The sequence below is a fragment of the Ranitomeya imitator genome, chromosome 1, assembly GCF_032444005.1.
Source record: "Ranitomeya imitator isolate aRanImi1 chromosome 1, aRanImi1.pri, whole genome shotgun sequence".
Lineage (NCBI taxonomy): Eukaryota > Metazoa > Chordata > Amphibia > Anura > Dendrobatidae > Ranitomeya > Ranitomeya imitator.
In genome coordinates this window covers 1,069,688,830-1,069,714,636 of record NC_091282.1, presented here as the reverse complement: position 1 = coordinate 1,069,714,636, position 25,807 = coordinate 1,069,688,830, and the positions used below count along the sequence as shown (strand labels likewise).

General features: G+C 41.1%; 1 protein-coding gene across 3 annotated transcripts in view; it reads left to right on the top strand.

The window, feature by feature from the left end:
• SPOCK3 (SPARC (osteonectin), cwcv and kazal like domains proteoglycan 3) overlaps positions 1-25,807 on the top strand; it is a 577,897-nt gene that overhangs the window by 266,847 nt on the left and 285,243 nt on the right. For all 3 annotated transcript variants that reach the window (XM_069744196.1, XM_069744193.1, XM_069744194.1), the window contains exon 3: positions 825-870. In XM_069744196.1, coding sequence (XP_069600297.1) covers positions 825-870 — 46 coding nt within the window. The remainder of the gene's footprint in view (positions 1-824; positions 871-25,807) is intronic.

Sequence of the window (25,807 nt, the reverse complement as noted above, 5' to 3'; positions counted from 1 at the left end):
CGTCTCTAGTTCCTACTTCTGAATTAAGTATACTTCTCTACGCCATACACCCTAGTTAAATTAAAAATGACATTTGTCACATTTTCTGATTTCAAAGTTATAGTTATGTATTTTGGCTTGAATAATTGAAAGAGAAAAAAGCAAATGTATTAACCAGGTTCCTAAAATTAACATGTTATATGACCTGTCATATTAATGTTAAAAAGATTGCGTAATGAGAATGGGCAGTTAAGTGGAGTTTATACAAAAGGCAGGCACTTGAGGGTATGCTTTGTTCTAACGTGTCTTTGTGCGATAGAAGCAATCATTTCTATACTCTGCGGGTGTGAGAGCAGCTATGGCTAGAATCATTAAAGTGGCACCAGTGAAATTACATACCTTGCTCGTCTAATCACTGCCTCCTGCAGCTTGTGGGCTATATTGTTGAATGTTTTCTTGTACTATTCCATAGTTGGATATTCTTCTCTATGAAATAAGGCATAATCAATGATATCTTATTTGAGTGTGTTATTATGTGTTATTTTCTTTTCATCACCAACCTATCAAAATGCAGATTGAAACAGTTTGAAATTCTATGTGACTAATAGCCTATTAGCCAAATCAAGAAAAAAACGCTAAAGAGCATTGACAATGCATTATTCTCACTGTTATTTACTTTCCTATTTATTTCACTTGCTGGCCCATTTAGGAAGTGGAGGTTTGTATAAATTTGCTTTATTTTTACCTTCTCAATCTATTGCATGCTGATATCTACTTTGCGTTAAAGATATTTTACTTATCTTAAATATATCTTTATTAAAAGTTTGTGTTGTCTTGTCCTCTAGGATGATTACTTCCGTACTTGGAGTCCTAGCAGACCGTTTGATCAAGGTAAGATATACTATATATAAACTGTTTTGTATCCTGCAAGGTAAAGAACGATAATTTTAATTTCTGTTTAAGAAAAACTGGTTGTTTTAACACCCATGTATACATTCCATGATATACAGCTGGACCGGCTGATATCAATCATTTGTCATTTCTCAGCTGACAGATGATATAATAGGAGAGAATCTAAGCACCCAACCCTTTTGTTTCCATAGACGATAAGGAGATTACTATAAAGAAATCTGGGGTTACACAGCAGAGATAACTGTTCTACCGATATCTATGTAACATTTATAGGCATATTTGTTGTTTACGTCCTTCTTTTATTGAAGCACACCCATCAAAGTTTTTATCCTTAATATGTTGCAATAATCATATGATATAGCACTGTGTACTTACAATTGCTCATTTTGCCATTCTTCCCAGCTAATTCTTCTCTATTCTATGCTCTATGTAGGAACAGGAAGTCTTTTTTTCCTGCAGAAATCATTCCCCTCTTCATCTCCTGACCCAGTTGCTCCTCCCCCCTTATGAGTCACACAGGAAAAATTGACCTCCTGTTTCTACATAGAGCTTAGAAGGATTCAGCTAGTCAATTTTTAATCACGTGATGTCCTAGATCTAATGGTGAACTGAAGAATTAGCTAGGTAAGAAAGGCAAGATGAGCAATTGTAAGTGCATAGTGATATATATATAATAATAATAATAATAATAATAATAATTTTTATTTATATAGCGCCAACATATTCCGCAGCGCTTTACAAATTATAATATATATATATATATATATAATATGATGATTGCTATATAATAAGATGATGAAAACTTTAATGGGAGTGCTTCTTTAACTTTCTGTCCATACAGTTCCATGTTTACTGAGACAGGTTCAAGCATGCTTCTTTTCTCAGATTAACCCATTTTCCCCAATTTCCTGGCTGATTATGGCCTAAGCTAAAGTGCTGATAAATACCAAAAATGGAAACCTCAATGGCAGATAAGAGTAATGGACATAAAAACATGCATTTCGGTATCACAGTGTATGTAATGTAATTTGTGGTAGGCTTTGCCTCGGGAACTGCAATGGTTGTTATTACTGGTCACCACCTAGTACCAATTACCCGTTTAAATATCAAAGATATTATTGAAATACTAATATTGTTTCATTTTAGACAGTAATGTTCTTTAATAATTAAATAATTGTCCTGAATGGGAATAAAGTAGTTGCCTATCCTGAAATATATAATGATTAAAAGGCAATTCTACTGCTGCTTTTGGCTACAAAACAAAGATTAAATAAATTACTTAAAGAGAACCTGTCATCAGTATTTTATACTCAAAACCAATGACATGTATGTAAAGGTTCCCCTAAAGGGAATCTATAAGCAGATTTTGCTATGTAATTTGAGTTAGGGGTTCAAATATACAGTTATATGAAAAAGTTTGGGCACCCCTATTAATCTTAAGCTTAATGTTCTATAAAAATTGTTTTTTTTGCAACATCTATTTCAGTTTCATATATCTAATAACTGTTGGACACAGTAATGTTTCTGCCTTGAAATGAGGTTTATTTTTCTAATAGAAAATGTGCAATCTGCATTCAAACAAAATTTGACAGGTGCATAAGTATGGGCACCCCACCAGAAAAGTGACATTAATATTTAGTAGATCCTCCTCTTGCAAAAATAACACCCTCTACTCGCTTCCTGTAGCTTTTAATGAGTTCCTGGATCCTGGATGAAGGTACTTTTGACCATTCCTCTTTACAAAACAATTCCAGTTCAGTTAAGTTTGATGGTCGCCGAGCATGGACAGCCCTCTTCAAATGATCCCACAGATGTTCAATGATATTCAGGTCTGGGGACTGGGATGGCCATTCCAGAACAGTGTAATTGTTCCTCTGCATGAATGCCTGAGTAGATTTGGAGCGGTGTTTTGGATCATTGTCTTATTGAAAGATCCATCCCCTACGTAACTTCAACTTTGTCACTGATTCATGAACACTATTGTCAAGAATCTGGTCATACTGAGAGGAATCTATGCGTCCCTCAACTTTAACAAGATTCCCGGTGCCGGCATTGGCCACACAGCCCCAAAGCATGATGGAACCTCCACCAAATTTTACTGTGAGTAGCAAGTGTTTTTCTTGGAATGCTGTGTTTTTTGGCCGCCATGCATAACACCTTTTTGTATGACCAAACAACTCAATCTTGGTTTCATCAGTCCACAGGACCTTCTTCCAAAAAGAAATTGGCTTCTCCAAATGTGCTTTTGCATACCTCAACCGACTGTTTGTGGCGTGCTTGCAGAAACGGCTTCTTTCGCATCACTCTCCCATACAGCTTCTCCTTGTGCAAAGTGCGTTGTATAGTTGACCGATGCACAGTGACACCATCTGCAGCAAGTTGATGCTACAGCTCTCTGGAGGTGGTCTGAGGATTGTCCTTGACTGATTTCACCATTCTTCTTCTCTGCCTTTCTGATGTTTTTCTTGTCCTGCCACTTCTGGCCTTAACAAGAACTGTACCTGTGTTCTTCCATTTCCTTACTATGTTCCTCACAGTGGAAATTGACATGTTAAATTTCTGAGCTTTTTGTATCCTTCCCCTGAACAACTATGTTGAATAATCTTTGTTTTCAGATCATTAGACAGTTGTTTTGAGGAGCTAATGATGCCACTCTTCAGAGGAGATTAAAACAGGAGAACAACTTGAAAGTGGCCACTTTAAGTAGCTTCTCTCATGATTGCATACACCTGGCTATGAAGTTCAAAGCTCAATGAGGTTAGAAAACCAAAAAAAGTGCTTTAGTAAGTCAGTAAAAAGTAGGTAGGAGTATTTAAAACAAGAACATGATAAGAGTGCCCATACTTATGCACCTGTCAAATTTTGTTTGAATGCAGATTGCACATTTTCTGTAAGTACAATAAACCTCATTTCAAGGCAGAAACATTACTGTGTCCAACAGTTATTAGATATATGAAACTGAAATAGCTGTTGCAAAAAAAAAAACAATTTTTATAAAACATTAAGCTTAAGATTAATAGGGGTGCCCAAACTTTTACATATAACTGTAGATTTCAACGATGTGTCACATGTCTGGCTATGTGCTGTTGTTTACATACAATTAAGATTGTGAAAATTATTGCCCAGACTCCAGTAGCTACAGCAGCGCATGCATGCTAGTCTGACTCCATCCCCTCCTGTGATAAGCTGCTCACTCAACCCACACCAAATCTGAGATGTTGGCTGTGATGCACAGCTGGCATCTAAAAGAAAACTGAGCTATCTCCGATTGCTGCTATTTGACTACTTGAATAACACTGTAAATCACAGACAGTAGCATTTAAGGCTTTAAAATAGCATGACCACTCATACGAGCATGCAGCGACTCCCAGTGGCCCCCTATGATGCGATCATAGGGGTCCATTTTTTGTCAAAGCATACAGGGACCTATTGATTATCCCCATGGCTGCCTTTGTCAGCCTGTGAAACCCAGTCTGTCTGTGCTTCATTGGAAAACATAATTTTGTCTAAATACTGCAATACACCTGTTTTGCAGTATATGGAACAAGTGATCACATGATAATAGTTTCATATGAAGGCTAAAAAATAAAAGTTATTTAAAATATGAACAAAATATATAAAAATTTGAATCAAACACATACTCCCCTATTAAGTAAAAGGAAATAACAAATCAGCGTAATCCGTACATCCATAGAAGCTAGTCGTATAAAATTATAAAATTTGTTAGCCTAAAAATAAATATCATAATAATAAGAAAAATAAAAATGTCAGAATTGTAATTTTTTGGGGGGGAGTGTGGATGGGAGCAGTTGCTGCATCTTCCTAAAAATTGGATAAAAAGTGATCAAAATGTTGCTTCTGCCCAAAAACGAAATACATTTTAAACAATTACCAGAAAATAAGCTAAATATTTAGAATGGAGAGTCCCCAGTGGTTGATACCTTTTAATGGCTAACTGAAAAGAAGGTAACAAATTGCAAGCTTTCCAGACTACACAGGTCTCTTCATCATGCAAAGACTAAAAGAAATTCTTTGCCTGATGAAGGGACCTGTGTAGTCTGGAAAGCTTGCAATTTGTTACCATCTTTTCAGTTAGCCATTAAAAGGTATCAACTACTGAGGACTCTCAATTCTAAATATTTTTCTATCTACTGGCTAACACGATATCAAGATATATATATTTCCTGTATCAGAAAATAAGCTCTAATTTAATGGAAAAAATATAAAGTTACTGATCTCATAAAATGACACCACAAATCCATTTTTTTTTTACCAAATTCTGAATTTTTATTAATCATTTAGCAAAATATGTGCACTTATATATTTGCATGCTTGGTATCACAATATTCTTATTGACTTGTAGAATCATGTCTGTTCATTTTTACAACACATGAATAGCGCAAAAGCAAAACCTAAAAAACAATAGCTAAATTGTGAGATTTTTCCACTATTTGACAGCACTTTATAGAGAACCTGCCAGCAGGATTTTGCAAAGTAAAGTACACATAGCCTTATTGGCATTGAGATACTGATTAAAATGATACGTGTGGTGAAGAAATCCGTTTTGTGGCTTATGTGCAATCTTTGCGTAAAGTTTTCATTTAATAATATCTTCATGCATTGGGGTGGCCTGTGGACAGGTCTTTTCTTGGTGCTCTAGTCCCTTATTCATCTTCATGTTTGAATGACAGGTCACTGATCCTTCAGTGATCTGGCACTTATTTTCAATTTAATGGCAACACATTAATTGCTCTGGTTACTAAATATAGTCTCAAACAAAAAAGGCACCAGCGGCGCATGCTCAGTCCTATCTGGAAATTATCCCCATCATTCTTAATGTGTGCATGCGCTACCTAATGCCTTCACTAGCAATATGTATTGAGCAACTCTCTGGTTCCCTGTACCACACACACACACAGTGTGTGCTGAAGAGAAGACATATATTGCCGCTGCTCAAAACATCTTCCTAGCAAAGGCATTGGGCTGCACATGCACATACCTTATTTTTCGGACCATAAGATGCACTTTTTGTCTTCCAAATTTGGGAGGAAAGTGTGTGGTGTGTCTTATGGTCAGAATGTAACATGTGGGGAGGGGGCAGCGATGGAGTGGGATCACACTGGCATTGCCCTTGAAGGAGGCAGGGAAACATCCCTGCTGCAGGAATCTGGTGCTGGGGAAACCACATGGTCCTGATGCTTAAAGTGAAGGAATAATCATTAGTCGCTTCCCCGCCCACCTGTCAGCGCCGAGCAGTGAGCGGGGAGCAGCAAATGAATGTTTCTTCACTTAAACAGCAGACCCACATGGTTTCCTCAGCGCTGGATTCCTGCAGCGGCTGGGGAGATGTGTGTCCGGTGGAGGAGGCGGCAGGAGCAGGGTGCAACAGGAGAGATCGCTGCATACCTGACAGCACAGCCCGGGCTCCTGCTGATGATGAATGCTCCTGTATGGGACCTGTGTGATGTAATGAAGAGGGTGGGCTGGACCATCACATGACAGCACATATCCTACCCTCTTCACTATGTCATCAGGTCCTGCAGACACCATGCTAGAAACAATGTAGCTTCCTCTTACAAGACCTGTGGTGAGGTAAGGGAGGGGGGCTCTGCACAGTCTTGTGGTGATGCTCCAGCCCTTCTTTACCTCACCACAAGGTACTGCAAGTTGTAGAGAGAGAGAGACTTTTGGTTTTCTAGCGTTGCTGGCTGACTGCAGGACCTGCACTGAGCACAGTGAGCACAGCCTGTACAAGTAAGAATTAATTAAAAGTGTATTAATTACAGCACATAAAAATGCACTCTGCCACTTCTGTGGTGAACTATAACTCCCAGCATGCCATAGGATCTGCAGGACATGCTGGGAGTTATAGTTCTCCCATGGGTACTTGAAGCACCACCCCAGTGTTATTTTTCATTTCTGGAGTGGTGCTTTAAATATAAGCCCTGTACCCCCATTCGTATAGTCACCCTCCAGCATGGAGAGCTTTTATTTCAACCTAGATTTAAGCATCAAGCTGTTTCTTGCCTGTGCGTTTGCTTGGGAGGAATACAGAAATCGCGAAAGATGGAGAAGGACACGGCGTAGGCGTTTTTGGCGACACCCCATTATCGAACTACGTGAGAGCTGTGGAGCCTATCACACGCTATATGGCGAGCTTAATGCCAACTTGGACAAATTCCCAGAATATACAAGGATGTCGCAAGACTCTTTTCGGGATTTGCTTGCTCGTGTCCATGGAGCCATCCGGAAACAGGACACCCAGCTCCGCAGAGCGATTCCACCAGAGGAACGTCTGCTGGTTGCATTTAGGTATGTAACAATGATAAACAAATGCCAGTCCTAATTTTGGTTGTTCTGACCTGTATTCTTTGTATTTTCCTTTATGTCTTTAGCAAGACAACACCATAAATAGAATTGATTGTTAATTTTTTTTTATTTATTTTATTACAGATTTCTGGCAACCTGAGAGAGTTTATCATCCCTCCACTGGCAATACCGGCATGGAATTTCCACCCTGTCCGGAATAGTTGTGGACACCTGCCGGGCTTTGTGGAATGTTCTCTGGGATGAGTTTATACCCCTACTCACCGCGGACATGTGGATTGAAATTGCTAAAAAATTCTGGAGTGTGTGTGATTTCCCCAACTGTTTGGGAGTGGTGGATGGAAAGCACATCTGCATTATCAAACCAGCCAGAACAGGATCGGAGTACTTCAACTATAAAAAATATTTTTCTGTTGTGCTCATGGCAATAGCAAATGCGGGCTGTCGCTTCATCGCCATGGACATTGGAGCTTTTGGCCATGGCAACGATTCCCAGACTTTCAAGAACTCGGATATGGGGCGCTATATGTATGGCAAAAATTTTCATTTTCCACGGCCACGACCTCTCCCCAACACTTAAGGTCCACTGATGCCATTTGATATGGTTGGGGATGAGGCCTTTCAGATGTGTGAAAACCTACTGAAGCCATATTCCAGTTGGGACTTGAACCACACTAAAAGGATCTTTAACTACAGACTGACCAGGGTCCGAAGAACAGTAGAGTGTACCTTTGGGATTCTAGTCTCAAAATGGCGCATTCTTGCAAAAGCCATTAATCTAAATATGGAGACAGTCGATGAGGTGGTCAAAGCCTGTGTGGTTCTCCACAATTACATAATGGCTATGGAGCAACCCAACATTGAACTGGATGAACCAGTTGGAAACTCATTGCCAGATTACCAGAATCACCTGCTGCGGTCAACTGTTGAAGTTGGCCACATGCGGAACCAATTTGCTGCCTTTTTTGATTCTGATATTGGACGTGTGTCATAGCAGGACAATGTTGTGTAAATGTCCTGTTGGGATTTGGTCTGTACCAGCTAGTTTTTAAAATGTTACTAATATTTGTTGTTAATAAACTTTATTTTTTGGTATCTTGACCGTGTCTCCTATGTATTTCCTCTACAAATCAAGGCTGCCGTCACACTAGCAGTATTTGGTCAGTATTTTACATCTGTATTTATAAGCCAGAACTAGGAGTGCGTGATAAATGCAGAAGTGGTAAATATGTTTCTATTATACTTTTCCTCTAATTGTTCCACTCCTGGTTTTGGCTTACAAATACTGATGTAAAATACTGACCAAATACTGCTAATGTTACGGCAGCCTTAGGTTGTTAGTGGTAAGGTTGTTGACATCATTGCATCCTGATTCTGTTCTGCAGTATCTATTGGACGCAAACTGAAGAGACGATGGCTGTTTAATACAAAACAGATCTATACTCATCAAGTCAGGTGTCAGAAATAGTGAATTCATGATGCACATATAACAGCCTCATGAATTCACTATTTCTGACACATGGCTAGATAAGCATAGATATGCCTTGTATGACCGCCATCGTCCCTTCACACTTTGTGTGAAATAGATAACGTACACATAGGAGAAAATGTAGGTTATACAAGGCAGTTCTCTACTCACCAGGTCAGGTGTCCTAAATAATTAGTTTTTGCATACATGACCTCTTGAGTATAGTTCTGCATTGTATTGCCAAAATGTTCTCTTCAGTCTGCAACACTAGTCACAGACTTAGCAGAAGGTAGAGATTATGGAGAAAATACAAGTATAAATTTTTTGGCACACACATATCTCTATACTAAAGACACACAAAGCTGCAGTGTTGTACTTGCTAACTACTGGAGCTATGATGTGGCCAAAAAATATAGTGTGTGGCGCAGTGTTTTATTTGGTGCACGGTGTGTGTTGCCGGCGGCGAAATACACATTTTTGGGAGGCAAAAAACATTATTATTTATTTTGTTAACAAAAAAAAACTGTGCCTGCTTGGGGTAGAGTGCTGGAAATGGGGGGTATGTAGCTGTGAAGCTTGACTTACTGTGGACGATGCAGGGGTGGCAGGAGAAGGGGCAATTAAATTACTGGTTTCTGGCAGATCGGGGATGGGGCTCAACGCATGAGAGGGCTGAGACACACTGGAAGGGTGAGACAAACCTGACATTACAGACACATTGGGAGGTGAGGGGGAAAAATAGAAATAGTCCGCCTTTTTTTATTCCCTTTTTGGGATCGGCGCTGTGGTCTGGGGAGCCTCGGCGGGCTTATTTCTTGCGGCCTGGTCATAGTGGCCGAACTGTCAGTGTCTTTGTCCTGCTGCTGCTTCATGGTTGGGGTAGGAGGTTGGAAGGCCATGCCAGGGTCCTGCTGCATCGTGGTGGCGGAGTGGAAGGCCATACCAGGGTCCTGCTGCATAGTGGTGGCAGAGCGGAAGGCCATGCCAGGGTCCTGCTGCTGCATGGTGGTGTCAGTGGAGGAGGTCAAAGCAGGAGCAGCAGTTGTCATGGTGGTGGCAGTGGGCTGTCCTACAGCACTCGGCATGGTGGTGGTGCTGTAGTGGTGTCCGGCAATACTTGGAATGGAGGTGGCCATGCAGTGGTATGCAGCAGAGGTTTGCATTGAGGTCAAGCGTGACAGTGTAGGCACAGGTGGATATGCTGCCACTGTCTGCTGAAGATACCGACTCTGCTGCATAGCCTGCACGTAAGCAACATTGCAGGCCTGCATCACACTAAGCTGGAGATCAGGAGTAAAGTGTTCCAACATGCCCAGTTCAATTTGGTTAAAAAAATGATATGCTGGCCTTTGGAGGTCAGCTTTTACTTGGTCAAGGCTTTTATTGACCTCCTGGATACGTGTATTCATATGGCTAATGGCAGTATCCAGTCAGTCACCCAAAGCCTTGAGTCCATCGTGAAAAACCGAGCTCAAGTGCAAAAACTCGGGCATGAGTGACCTGTCCAATGCCCTTTGCCACTGCCGGGAGGAGCCAAAAAAAAGGGGCAGAGGCAGAGGACTGGGAAAGGGGAACACCTGATGGACCAGCTTCCTGGTCTCCAGTTAGTGTGGCAGGCCCACTTGCTGCAGCGCTTCTGGATGGCTGGGACAGGTCCGTGGCTGTCTGATTAAGGACCGCTCCAGAACCTGGGTCAACAGAACTGCTCCATGTGCTGTGAAAAAAGGAAAAAAAAAATAATACCAAAAACTTAAAAAACGTTACGTTCTCTGGGCAAGGACCGGTCTTAAAAATGCCAGAATGCGGTGGTATTTATACTTTCGGATCCTTGCTCCAGAACCACTGGGAACATGGCTCTCTTGATGCAGGTCCTTGTTGAAGCAGTCCTTCATCGAACGCCAACGTGTTTTGACTTTGAGCACTGTTGAAAAAAATAGTGGTTAGACAATGGACTTTTGGCCATGCTCACACAACTGTGTGTGATGAGAGAAACTCCTGAGAGTTTCAAACTACTACTAGGAATATTTTGTAAAAAAATGCTATATAGCCTACTATATAGGTATTTAAGTGTAATGAACTTTTCAGAATGTTTCTATTCATTTCAATGTGTTCTAAAGCAATTTGTTACTCTGAAGAACAAGCTGAAGAAATAAATATATAAGAGACTATTATTAAGAAAAATATATCCTGCAGTATGTTTTTTGTAGGAAAACACATCCTTTTTTTAATGAATGGCCAACCACTCTGTGGTGTATTTAACCTTTTTCTCAAAGCATCAGAAACAAGATTATGTTGCCCAAATAGTGTTATTTAGTTTAGAAAAGGGTAAGAAACAGATCATTGGGAAATAAAACAAGACTTAATGTGGGTTAAAATGATGAGGGTAATAACATTAATTTCATATATCACATTATAGATGAGGATTTTTTTTATGAAATAGAGGACTAATACTCTTGAAGATATTTGTCATAGTGAAAAAGATAGAAAAACAGGCTGGGACCCCTGAAGCAAGAAACATCTGAGTCATTGCAAGACTTTGCTGTTCTATCTCTCTTCAGAAGCAAGCATGAAGGATTCATCAGGCTTCCAGGCAGCAAAACAGAGTATGATCCTAAACTTCACATATATTGGAAGCTTTGATGAATGCTGAAATATGTCTGTAAGAAATCATCAGAAAAATTTAAAGTAGAAATAAAAGTGATGCATGATATGTTTAGGTGAGCACACAGATCATTTATATTTCTTGGTGACTGATATTAAAAGATGCAGTTTAAATGAGTGTATGTCTTTGTACTTGTCTAATTTAGGAGCTATAATTATATAAGATGTTTTAAGTATGCTGTGTCACGTTTTTGACGATCTATTGGAACCTAAGCTTTAAAGGGAACCTGTCACCCCGTTTTTTCAAGAAGAGCTAAAAATAGCGTTAAATAGGGGCAGAGCTGTGCTTTATTTTAGTGTATTTTGTGAGCCTTTATTCCCCACCTATGCTGCCGAAATACCTTTGTAAAGTTGCCGTTTTGGGCTGTCACTCACGCTGGTCAGGTCATATGGGCGTGGTGACAGCGCTGTTTCTCCCCCAGATCTCCGTTGGTGGCGTAGTGGTGTGCTCATGTCCAACTGGCGAATCCACTGCGCAGCTTGAAGGAAAACAGCGCGATCTGCGCTATTCAGCCGTTTATCGGTGGGTGCGGCCATCTTTGTGAGGCCGCGCGTGCGCAGATGGTTCTTCTCAGCTTCTCGGGGCTTCAGGAAAATGGCCGCGGGATGCCACGCGTGCGCAGATGGCGATCGCGGCGGCCATTTTCCTGCAGCCGAGATGCGAACTCGGCTTCAGGAAAATGGCCGCCAAGATCGCCATCTGCGCACGCGCGGCATCCCGCGGCCAATTTACTGAAGCCCCGGGAAGCCGAGAAGAACCATCTGCGCACGCGCGGCCTCACAAAGATGGCCGTGCCCACCGATAAACGGCTGAATAGCGCAAATCGCGCTATTTTCCTTCAAGCTGCGCAGTGGATTCGCCACTTGGACATGCGCACACCACTACGCCACCAATGGAGATCTGGGGGAGAAACAGCGCTGTCACCACGCCCATATGACCTGACCAGCGTGAGTGACAGCCCAAAACGGCAACTTTACAAAGGTATTTCGGCAGCATAGGTGGGGAATAAAGGCTCCAAAATACACTAAAATAAAGCACAGCTCTGCCCCTATTTAACGCTATTTTTAGCTCTTCTTGAAAAAACAGGGTGACAGGTTCCCTTTAAACTTAAATCTAGTGGAGCAGTATAACATGGAGGGTACTGGAGTCAAGCTAACAAATCATTTTCAGTGGAACTGGGTGACCATCTAATGTGTAATGAGGTGTCCCAACATTCCTGCAATGCAGTTTTCAGGAAGAAAATAAGGATTAGACATGTTGGATTTCAGCATGCCTCATTCTTTATACTAACGAGAGGTTAGCAGTTATGAGAAGTGTCTAGCAATGGATTACCCCCACAAGTAGGAGATCAGAAGGAATATTGTTATCTGGATGAATATTCTATTTGAGCTGGGACTTATAACTAAGGCTGGTTTCACACTAGCGTTTGTCAAGGCTGAGGATGAAATCCTTCTTCCTCCGTTAAGCCCCACCCACTGCCACACCTCTTCCTTCAGCTCCACCTACATCTGCATGTTTCCTAAGTACCCTATCTTTAACATTGGGTACGCAGGCCATGCAAATGCCTCTGCATGCGTCATTTTGACCCTGCACCGACCACAACAAAATGCAACATGTTGAGTTCGATGCAGGTCAGCGCATCATCAAGACGACGCATGCGGAGGCATCCGCATACATCTGCATGGCCTGCATACCCAATGTTACAGATAGGGTATGCAGGACGCATGCAGACATAGGCGGAGCTGAAGGAAGAGACGTGGCAGTGGGCATGGCTTAATGGAGAAAGAAGGATTTCGTCCGCAGCCCTGCCAAACACTATTGTGAAACTAGCCTAAGGCATTTATTGAAAATGTAAGGTATTATATTTTGTGAACACTGTACAGTGTATTCATTGATTGATTGTTTTTAATCAATGAATTCACTTAAAAGAGATAAAAAAAGAGTAAATAGAACTTCACATAAAAGCCTGATATATAATCAGTATTCTAAATAAGCCATTATATAGTTTATGTTATGGTAACTATGGAGTGGAACCACACATCTTTAAATAATGTGAACAAGTGTAGTCCTGCAAATTGCTGGTCTTAGTTTTTGAAGCCATTGGGAATTTGCTTGCTTATATTGATCTTTACTAATTCTGTTGACTTTTCTTGATGGCAGATCTTAGCAATAAAAAATGTTTAAGAAAAGACTAGCCAGGTCTTTGTGTGTCAGTTATGATTCTATCATATGTCAGCTCAACCTTGATCTGTAATTGTTATTAGCTGTCTCTGTGTCTTATAAATACACTACAGATGATTGATTTCAAAGAGCAAGATACTACTAATGGCAAAAATAGGAAAGCGCAAAAAAAATCCTAAAGCATAAGAGCAACATAAAAAAGCAGGAGTTTGTAAAAAAAAATAAAGGGGTTGTTTCTTTTCAGAAAATCTTAACCCCCAGCTGCAGTTTGTTATAAAAAAAATAATCCTTACTTACCGTAACCGGGTCCAGAGTGAAATCTATGGAGCTGCCCCCAATGCCCCCATATTATGGTATTTGGATCATGTTGATAGTGTGGCAGCCAGTCATTGAGATTAATTGCTCTGAGGGTTATTTCCTCTACATGGGCAGAGACGCTAATCTTACTTAATTTTTAATGAAAAATTGTAGCCTGTGACATACATTTTTTAAAAAAGGAACAAACTTTTTAAGACTAGGACACAAAAGTAGAATTAAGAACAGGATTTGGAATACCAGCATAGAGTTCAAAAAGAAGTGATGATTCAATATATCTGGTTTGTAACAAGAAGAGAAAAAAAAATCAACATTATTTTTATTAATTGGTGTGTCTGGTTTAGCATCTCAGAACTATTTCAGACACCTGCCATGGACAAAAACTGTCCTTTTTCCTCTTGTTTGGATAGGTTAATATTCTGTTTAAGAAAGTTTGAGGTCCATAATCCACTGTGTAAGGTAATAGCATAATCTAATCCTTTTTTAGAAAGAAGAAATTCAGTAATATGTAAGTAAGATGTCAATGAATTTACTGATAAGTTCATTTATATGAATCGTTATTATTTTATGAAAACATACAAAAACCTCCTTTCTTCCAATGACCTTTTTAAAAAGATAACATCTTCCATTTCCTTTTATGGATTTTTAACGGTATTAAAATGTCCACTGTGTGCTACTTTCTTATATTGTGAATGCTCTCATATTAAATTACGATTGGTACAAATGTATTGTAATCCATGAATATTTAATAAGGTAAATGGATGTCACAGTTTTGTTTTTTAAAGTTTAAAGGGGTTATCATCACTATGTAATTTTTTAATGTGGGCCTAAGAACTAATAGTCAGATAGTTGCTAACTACCTGACTGTTCTGCCCATCGCAGATCTCTGCTGCCCCAGAGTGATCACTGATCGCTCCTTCCAATGATTCTGAGGCTTCCGTTGATGTAATTTCAACAGACCAATGGTTTCTCTTCCTCTCTGATCCGTTGATGGGATTTGATGGAATATGACTCCTGATGTCATGCTGACTGTCGATCAGTATGACATCTGCAGTCACGCCCCGTCGACAGAACAGACCAGCAGAGGATAAGCTGCTCTGTTAAAGTGAAGCAGCTGAATCACCGGTAGGAGTACTCAATAACCGCTCTGGTCCGGAACCGGATAAAATTGGCTAGTAGTTGCTAACTAGTCAGCAGCTATGTGCTTATTAGTTTTTTGGCTCATTGTCAAAAATTAGTGTAGCCCCGGATAACCCCTTTACGGTCATCTTTTTATTTCTTATGTTCAATTTTTAGGCAATGGTATCACTTTTGAAGATATGTAATAAAACAAGACATGTTGAAATCTGTCAGTAAGTGCTAGTCTCTGTTATTCCTGTGGTAGCTGAATAGCTTTTACACAGCAAGTCTGGCAGAAAATGAAGAAATAAAAAGCATGATAGGAAAATAGAAATCCACTGCTGTCCTTTTCAATTTAGCTCAAATTTCTGACTCACAACAAAAAAGAAGAGAACAAATTATTTATTAAATTTCTTTATTCTCCAAGTGTTATTCATGCAGGCATAACATGAGCATACTTTATTCTGATTTGTACAGTGATATACAAACATAAGCTTATTTGTAAAACCGAGTAAATACTCACAAATGAAGACTGGTAATATATACAGTATATACTGTTATGGCTGGGTACAAAAAGCATAGTGTGGAGCAGTTTTTCAAAGAAACATCACTTGTAACCATACATTAGATACGCCATATTGGACAACACTGCAAACATCAATGGCCTAGAACATTTATTACCTACTATTTACTCATTGAGGATACACAATGAGAGTTATGAAGCAGTTGTCATATTACCATATTTTTGGGACTATAAGACGCATGAGACCTTAAGAAAAATTTAGGTCTTATAGGAGGAAAATAGGAATGGATAATATGAAAAATGTGGTTATTAAAGCTTTTATGGGGTTATCTGCTCCTGACACTGTTGTGGCCTAATGTCCACCAATTCTGTACCAATATCACCTATCCTGGTCCCCTTCTTGGTATATATGTCATCCATCCTGATATATATTTGGCCCATTCTGGTGTATATCTCCTCTATCCTAGCATATATGTCCCTCATTCTAGCATATACATTCTGGGCCTATCCTTTTATATATGTTCCCCATCTTGGTATTTATGACCCCCATCCTGGGCCCCTTTCTGGTATATATGTCCCCCACCATGGGTCCATCCTGATTAATATGCCTCCTGTTATGCTGCACATATAAAAAACAAAGAATTCTACTCACATTTCCTCCACTCCCCAGGCATGCAATGTCCTATTCTGATGCTGGCAACTGACTTCAGCGTGTACGTGACCGGCAGCTAATGATGTCACTGTCATAGGCTGAATTGTGGAGATGAATAAAATGATTCTATGTGATTCAAATTATTGCTAAATTGCTAGGAATTCACTGAATCCTGTCTTGATCCTTAACCCCTTTCTGCCAGCTGACGGAATAGTACGTCAGCTGGCAGATCCCCTGCTTTGAGGTGGGCTCCGGCGGTGAGCCCACCTCAAAGCCGCGACATGTCAGCTGTTTTGTACAGCTGACATGTGCGCGCAATGAGCGCGAGCGGAATCGCGATCCGCCCGCGCCCATTAACTAGTTAAATGCCGCCGTCAAGCGCTGACAGCGGCATTTAACTAGCGCTCCCGGCCGCGCGGCCGGAGTTGCTCGCACTGCGGACCCCCGTCACATGATCGGGGGTCAGCAGTGCATCGCCATAACAACCAGAGGTCTCCTTGAGACCTCTATGTTTGTTGATGGCCGATTGCTTTGAGCGCCACCCTGTGGTCGGCGTTCAAAGCAACCCTGCATTTCTGCTACATAGAGGTGATCTGTACTTCACCTCTATGTAGCAGAGCTGATCGAGTTATGCATGCTTCTAGCCTCCCACGGAGGCTATTGAAGCATGCCAAAATTTAAAAAAAAAAGTGATTAAAAATATAAAAAAATAAAAAATATATAAAAGTTCAAATCACCCCCCTTTCGCCCCAATCAAAATAAAACAATTAAAAAAAAAATCAAACATACACATATTTGGTATCGCCGCGTTCAGAATCACCCGATCTATCAATAAAAACAAAGGATTAACCTGACCGCTAAATGACGTAGCGAGAAAAAAAATCAAAACGCCAAAATTACGTTTTTTTGGTCGCCGCGACATTGCATTAAAATGCAATAACGGGTGATCAAAAGAACGTATCTACACCAAAATGGTATCATTAAAAACGCCAGCTCGGCACGCAAAAAATAAGCCCTCACCTGACCCCAGGTGACGAAAATTGGAGAAGCTACGGGTATCGGAAAATCGCGCATTTTTTTTTTTTTTTTTTTTAGCAAAATTTGGAATTTTTTTTCACCACTTAGATAAAAAATAACCTAGACATGTTTGGTGTCTATGAACTCGTAATGACCTGGAGAATCATAATGGCAGGTTAGTTTTAGCATTTAGTGAACCTAGCAAAAAAGCCAAACAAAAAACAAGTGTGAGATTGCACTTTTTTTGCAATTTCATCACACTTGGAATTTTTTTCCCATTTTCTGTTACATGGCATGGTAAAATCAATGATGTCGTTCAAAAGCACATCTCGTCCCGCAAAAAATAAGCCCTCACATGGCTATATTGACGGAAAAACAAAAAAGTTATGGCTCTGGGAAGGAGGGGAGCAAAAAACGAAAATGAAAAAGCGGAAAAAGCTCCGGGGGTGAAGGGGTTAAAGTATGCAAATAATTTTATTAAACACAATTTATCAGTTGGTGAATAACAATCGTATACATAGTTATGTACTTCCTGGGTTACAAAGGGCACAAACTAAGGTGCTGGTGTCTTGCACTCACATACCTACTGCCTTCTATAGAAATGTCTGTGTCCTGCCCAAGTTTAATTGTATTTGTATGCACATAGCCCCTACTGGCTTTGTGTTTTTGTAGTCTGAGACTCAAATAAACCATTAACAAAAATTACATATGACTAATAAATCTATGTTCCGACTTTACTCTATACCAATTATTGGTCACCATTTTTATTTGTGTTTTTGCATTTGTGGATGATTTTTCATATATATTATGTTCATATTTTATCAGCATATAAAGGTGTTTTAATGTAAAATAAAAAAGGAGGGGCGTGGTTTGCCAGGGGACAGGAGCAGACGTGTTCTGTTGGGCTCCTGTTATTCCCCTAATTTATGCTACTTAAGCATACTTTTTTTTGTGGATTATTGGACTCCACATCGGATTAGAACATGCCAGGAATGAGATACGAGAGGCAAAACACTGGCACATCAAAGAAATCGGGCTGAGAGATGCCCGGGAAAAGCCTAATGGAGGACGGCTTCCCTCTGGTGAGAGCGCAACTAGTCCCGTCTCTCAGGGCTGCAAAGCAACAAACCAAAGATCGGCAGATCTGCAGCCCAGGAGAGCACAGCTGACTGACCGAGCAACAGCAAGGGGGACCGCTGCCCTTGCCCCAGCTACAGTGCCACTTGCGGAGCTCCCAGCTGGAAATCAGGTGAGAGCCGGGGACTATGTGGCGGCAACGCGGCGGAGGGATCTGAGCAGAAGACCGACTGACTCGGCGACTCCCGCAACTAGGATCCCTGCTCCTGCCGGAGCGCCCGCGCCTGTCTATGAAGACCTGAGGGAGCGCCGACGGACATCTGACACCCCGTACGCCGGTGAGCTATGGAGGAGACCCAAGGAGGATCCTCCGGCTCTAACGCTGCAGAGACGCGGATGGATCTCCCCGCCGCTCCAGACCTCGGGAAGTACGCTGAGGTATGACGCGCCGGAGTTTCGGCCGGGGAGAGACGGGGAGGAGAGAAGCTAGACGCAGGGTAAAGCGGTGAAGGAGAACAGGAAAGTGGTGCAGCGGCGGGCTATGCATGAGTCACTGCTACTTAACCCTGATAAGGAAGAGCCATCTGAGGCATACTTTAACCCCTCCTGTAATCAAAATAAAATGTGCCGCATAAGGGGATCTCTGGAGTCTATTGAGCATTATGACAGCAGTCTCTGAAGAGTTCACTGGGGATGAGGACTCCTACGATTGCGGGCAGGAATCTCTGCTAGCGGACTCTGAGCCTGATGATACCTCAGCATCATCATCATCATCAGTGTCAGGCTCTGGTTCTGGTTCTGCTTTGGAGGGCATAACAAGCAAAGAGGGCTCTATAGCCACCGAAACGCTCTCACAAATAGACGCACAGGGGCACCATCTTTTAAAGAACTCGCTGATAGACAGTGTATCTGCTTCTGATGGCCACCCATCAGAGCGGTTCATTATTAACCTGTGCAAAGCTCTTTTGATTTCTGTAGATTCTAACAACCCTCACATGGAAAATAAGCTGGAAAACGAATATACGTTTTTAAATGGAGCCAATGCATCCGAAAAATTCATAAAAAAGCTGTTCAAGGACACATTTTCAAAAATAATAGTCGCCACGCCTTCAAATTCTAATGTGATTCCTGATGGGGCCCCCCGCGGCCCTATAAAACTAATCTCCTCACAGAAGCTTCTAGAGTCGCCGTGTCCCGGAGATGTAGGGGGCGTTTCTGGGATTTCAGAGTCACTGGAAGATTTAAAACATGACATATCCTCATTTAAGAAAAACCTAGCCAATTTTGAGAATTTCAAAAGAAAAAACAATCTGAAAATCCGAGGGATCCCGGAATCGGTGCAAGCTACCCAGTTGGGGGACTATGTCTCTGCTATGATATCCCACCTGCTTCCTGACACTCAGGGAAAAAATCTGGTCGATAAAGCTTTCAGAATAAACAGACCCTCTTCTCTTCCGTCGAATATGTCTGCAGATGTTATTGTTTCATTCTACCCCAATTGGCTTAGAGACTCACTGCTTGACATTACAAGGAAACCTAGGTTTCTATCTTCCCAGTATAGCCACTTAGCCTTCTACAGAGATCTGTGCAAGGACACCTTACAAAGATGCAGAATGTTTCAGCACACTACCCATAGACTACAACAGGCCGGAATAAAATACAATTGGTACCAGTCCTCTAATCTGAGGTTCCACTTTGCATCAAAATGGTACACCTTCTCTTCCCCAGCAGTGGCGGCGGTTTTCATGGATCGCGCAGGAATAGGTCTTCCCGAGTATTCTTCTGGCCCCGCTCTAGCCCAAAACATCCCGCTTGAAACTTCACGTGAACTCATTACCAAACCCAAATTGAACCTTCGTTGAGGTCCATATGATCAACATTTAGCCTGTATTTGAACCGAACATTGCCCCCGACAGGGTCCGAAGGTCATCCGGAGATGACCTGGAGCCGACAGGCATTCGCACTATTTTCATTTTCATTTTCTTTCTGGACAGATTTAGAGCTAATGTATTATTTATGTCTCTGCATTTCCTAATCAACCCTCTTGTTTTTAGGTTGTGATTTTGGAGCTACAGCGCATCGTCAGAATTTATCTAACTACCAAGTTCATGTGTGGCTTTCATATATTACCAGAAAATCTTGTTTGTAGCTTTATCTATGCCAATGCATATTTTACTATATTTTACTTTTACTATGCTATTGAATGCATCACACAGCTTTTCTGGTATAAGAGAGTTACACATATCATTTTCCTTGTCAACACATACTCTCACTCAGTACTTTATTAAGTATTATTTTATGCTACATCTACTTTGTAAATTCTTACAGTATTATGTGATTGCTTGTCTCCCCTATTTTCATAGGGGTTATTTCCCCACTCTCATATCCCTCCCTTTACCCCCCCTCCCCCTCCTTGTCTACCCTCCCCAGTTAAAATTTGAAAATTTCAATAAAAATTATTTGGAAAAATGTAAAATAAAAAAGGACAATTTTACTCAATCACTTTTACACATCCATAGGTGTGAGATAATGAACTTATTTCATTTCTGATTAACTATACAAATGAAATTAAGCCCACATTTAATGTATCTGCAATCTATGATGGCATACGAGAATGGCAAAACTGGGACCTTAAGGCCCCTTCACATTAAGCGACGCTGCAGCGATACCGACAACGATCCGGATCGCTGCAGCGTCGCTGTTTGGTCACTGGAGAGCTGTCACACAGACCGCTCTCCAGCGACCAACAATGCCAGTAACCAGGGTAAACATCGGGTAACTAAGCGCAGGGCCGCGCTTAGTAACCCGATGTTTACCCTGGTTACCATCCTAAAAGTAAAAAAAACAAACACTACATATTTACCTACCGCTGTCTGTCCCCGGCGCTGTGCTTCTCTGCACTCCTCCTGTACTGTCTGTGTGAGCGCAGCGGCCGGAAAGCAGAGCGGTGACGTCACCGCTCTGCTTTCCGGCTGACCAACGCTCACAGTCAGTGCAGGAGGAGTGCAGAGCACAGCGCCGGGGACAGACAGCGTTAGGTAAGTATGTAGTGTTTGTTTTTTTACTTTTAGGATTGTAACCAGGGTAAACATCGGGTTACTAAGCGCGGCCCTGCGCTTAGTTACCCGATGTTTACCCTGGTTACCAGTGAAGACATCGCTGGATCGGTGTCACACACGCCGATCCAGCGATGTCCACGGGAGATCCAGCGATGAAATAAAGTTCTGGACTTTGTTCAGCGACCAACGATCTCCCAGCAGGGGCCTTATCGTTGGTCGCTGTCACACATAACGATTTCATTAACGATATTGTTGCTACGTCACAAAATGCAACGATATCGTTAACAATATCGTTATGTGTGAAGGTACCTTTATGCATGCTCAGGGTTGACTACATGAACAGAACCCACTTAAATACTTGCATTTCCTGACAAAAAAGTCAGATAATTTCAAACCATGAAAGAGCAAGAACGCAGTCTGACCACTTCAAGCTGATATTGCATTCTTTGTGATGTGACACTCTGAGACTCCATTACCATGGTGTCTGACAGCTGTGCTACCAGCCGGAGTGTGGCTATTTCGAAGTAGGATCATCCTCAAGAACTCCAAGGGATTTTATTCATTTTTGTACCACCAATATTAGATCCACGTTGCCTAGGTTAATGACCACCCTGGAGTCCCAGACTGTCCAGTTACCTAGGCAAGAAGAGTTTACCGCTTGCCGTCTCTATACTTTTGAGCCACTCTGGAGCTGGTTGGTTTGCTAAATCGGAGTCAGAGATCCTGCACTTCTCTCAGTCAGATCTCCTTCTGGAACTTTTCCAGAAACAGCTGCATCTGTTAACAGTCACTGCTGTATTCATTCTGTGGGCTTCTCTTATGTTGGAAGAGACATCATGGCCAATAGTTCTACACCGAACAGGCTCGGTCCAGCCAGAGATAGTAGTGTAGTTGGGACCTTTGTGGCGATCCAGTCAGGCAGAATGGGTGTATATGTTGTCCAGCAGATCAGCAGCAGGAGTAATCAGCTCCCTTATGAAGCCCATTAAGGACTGCAACAAATCCTTTTTAAATTCCCAGTTTACTGCTGGGAATTGCCATTTATTAGTTTGTACTGAGCTTGGCCTTTAATCCTGTGTTATCCCGTTACCTTAACCAGATTGTTTGATACCCATTGCTTACCTTGGACTGATTTATCCCTCCATTGCCTTACTATTTTATCTCTGCTCTCCTGGTTCTGACCTCAACTATCTATTGACTTTGTCTCTGACTCCTGGTTTTGTCTCAAATCTGCCTTTTTTTTACCCAACTAGTCAATCTTCTTCTGCCAGCTTGCTTCAGCATCCAGCAGCTAGTATAGGAGTGCAACCCAATGGTCCCTGATATAAGTCCAGATCCCAGGATATAAGTTAGAGGTTGAAAGCCTGGAATACTCTCTGACCTGTCAAGCAAAGAGGCTTGCACAAAATCCATCAATCGAACTGCCAAGTTTCCATGAGCAGCTCACCTTTACACGCCCATGTTGAAATGCAAGCATACAACCATGGGTTAGTCCTCAGGAACCAAAAAGTCGTAAGTCAAAGAAAGTGCAATGGTGCCCCCTTATAAAACAATCACAGCAGTTGTTTTTAACTGTATCAAAATCAGTATATTGATAGGGATAATAATTAGAAAAAAGCAAATCTGACAAGATTAAAATTCATCAAATTGCACAGATTTTACTGAAAAAAATTGATTTTTGGCTAATGTTGTCTTTGCAAATTGAATGTCCCTTATTATGCACTGGGTCTGGAAATGCAACCAAAAGTTCCAGCCTATCATGAAGATACTTAGGTAATTACTGCATATCAGTGGGAAGAAAAGGCAGCGAGGACATTATGGGGGAGAGCGAGTAGTGGAGGTGGCCAGAGAAGGGAGCAGAGAATACAGATTTTTGTAAAATTCAAGTTTAATTTAGTTCCACTTAAACAAATTCATCCAACTCTAATAATAATAAATTAAATTAATTATACAAACCAGACTGTAAATGCAACTGCCTCCGAGTAAGGAAGTGTATAAATATATTTCCTTTATTCAACACATTTCTACAACAAACTAGCTTCTCAACACCTTTTCCATCATTTATGTATTACATGCTCACTAAGCATCTCTTTCACCCCAAGCCGTCTTTCTAATTAAACATTTAATTGTAATTATCCTGTGCATTCTGCTTGTTAAGTTCAGCAGGCTTGCCTTCACATAGTTATTTTCTCTATTTATTCACAATATTATTTTTAAAGGGGTATTCCCAGCTCAGATATTTATGGCACAGGGTTTGCTGTTAATGTTTGATGGATGTAGGCTCCACCAATGAAATCCATATCTACTGTATGTCAAGAATAGAGTTCCCTAGGTTGTCTCATGGTGTCGCCACCTCTCAACATATTTAAGTGCTAAAAAAAACAAAAAAGTGTGTTTCTGTAACAAAATGGTTTGTTTTTTTAATGTTTCTGATGGGGCCATACATACCAGGACCGGGGTTTGGGGGCCAATCATCCAAAACGTTATTAAAGAGAAATGAATATTCATTGCCCTCCACGTTCATTGGCATGGAAAGCAGTGAATATTCATTTGTCTTTAGCAGAAGGCACAGGAGTTAGCCGCAGCCACCGGCTTCAGCCTCCTGTGACCCGCTGCTCCGCCGATGCCACTCCTCCTCCTCCCCACCACAGCAAGAGCCGGCACATCTGGACTATAAGACGCACTCACCATTTTCCTCCACGTTTTTAGAGAAAAAAAGTGTGTCTTATAGTCCAAAAAATATCGTATGTATGTTTCATAAAATACAAAGTAAATGTGTCATCTTTAACTTTAGGCCTTTTAGAGATCATTTCATCTTCAACTTGCTTAACTGTTCACAATAATAGTAATAATTTTTACCAGAGATTTTGCAAAGATTAATTCAAATTCTCCCTTTTTTTATCTGGTATCAGGTGTGATTTTCAAATTGCCCACACCTGTTACTTGCCACAGGTGAGTTTGAACGAGCATCACATGCTTGAAGCAAACTTGTTTACCCACAATTTTGGAAATGTGCCAACCATTTTGTCTTGACCATTTTAGTGTGGAATTATGCCCGATTTGCATTTTTTTCTCTTTTTTTGTTGTTGTTCCTATATACACAAAAGAAATAAACATAAGTATAACAATCATGTGTAATTGCAATAATTTTGTGGGAGAAAATCTTGTTTTTCTGGAATAATTTCAGGGGTCACATACACTTTTGGCCACGACTGTATTTATTTATCTATGCATATGCATTTATGATTGACAAATATACAGTACAGACCAAAAGTTTGGACACACCTTCTCATTTAAAGATTTTTCTGTATTTTCATGACTATGAAAATTGTACATTCACACTGAAGGCATCAAAACTATGAATTAACACATGTGGAATTATATACTTAACAAATAAGTGCGAAACAACTGAAAATATGTCTTATATTCTAGGTTCTTCAAAGTAGCCACCTTTTGCTTTGATGACTGCTTTGCACACTCTTGGCATTTTCTTGAAGAGCTTCAAGAGGTAGTCCCCGATAAAGGCCTCCCAACAATCTTGAAGGAGTTCCCAGGGATGCTTAGCACTTGGTAGCCCTTTTGCCATCACTCTGCTGTCCAGCTCACCCCAAACCATCTCGATTGGGTTCAGGTCTGGTGATTGTGGAGGCCAGGTCATCTGGCGTAGCACCCCATCACTCTCCTTCTTGGTCAAATAGTCTAGGAAGACTTCTGGTGGTTCCAAACTTCTTCCATTTAAGAATTGTGGAGGCCTCTGTGCTCTTAGGAACCTTGAGTACTGCAGAAATTTGGTTGTAACCTTGGCCAGATCTGTGCCTTGCCGCAATTCTGTCTCTGAGCTCCTTGGACAGTTCCTTTAACCTCATGATTCTCATTTGATCTGACATGCACTTTGAGCTGTGAAGTCTTATATAGACAGGTGTGTGACTTTCCAAATCAAGTCCTATCAGTTTAATTAAACACAGCTGGACTCCAATGAAGGAGTAGAACCATCTCAAGGGGGATCACAAAGAAATGGACAACATGTGACTTAAATATGAGTGTCTGAGCAAAGGGTCTGAATAATTATGACCATGTATTATTTCAGTTTTCCTTTTTCAATCAATTTGCAAGATAGGGTGCAGAGTGTACATTAATGAGAAAAAAACAAACTTTTTTGAATTTACCAAGTGGCTGCAAGAAAAAGACTGAAGAATGTAAAGGGGTATGAATATGTTCTGTAACCACTGTATGTATGTATGTATGTATGTATATCTATATACTGTATATGTTTATGTATATATATATATCTATAATATAATGCTGGGAGCGTCACTCTGTCCGAAGCCTTTATAGACTGCGCAAGCGCAAGCGCCGGCGCAGTCTGGACCCCACAGAGTGACGCTCCCAGGAGATCGCGGTATGCGTAAGCACTGAACGCATTCCGCAATCTCCAACGGATAGCAGGGATGTGCCAGGAGGGTAAGTATCAGCTATATTCACCTGTCTGTCCCGTTCCAGCGCTGCGTGCGGCTCC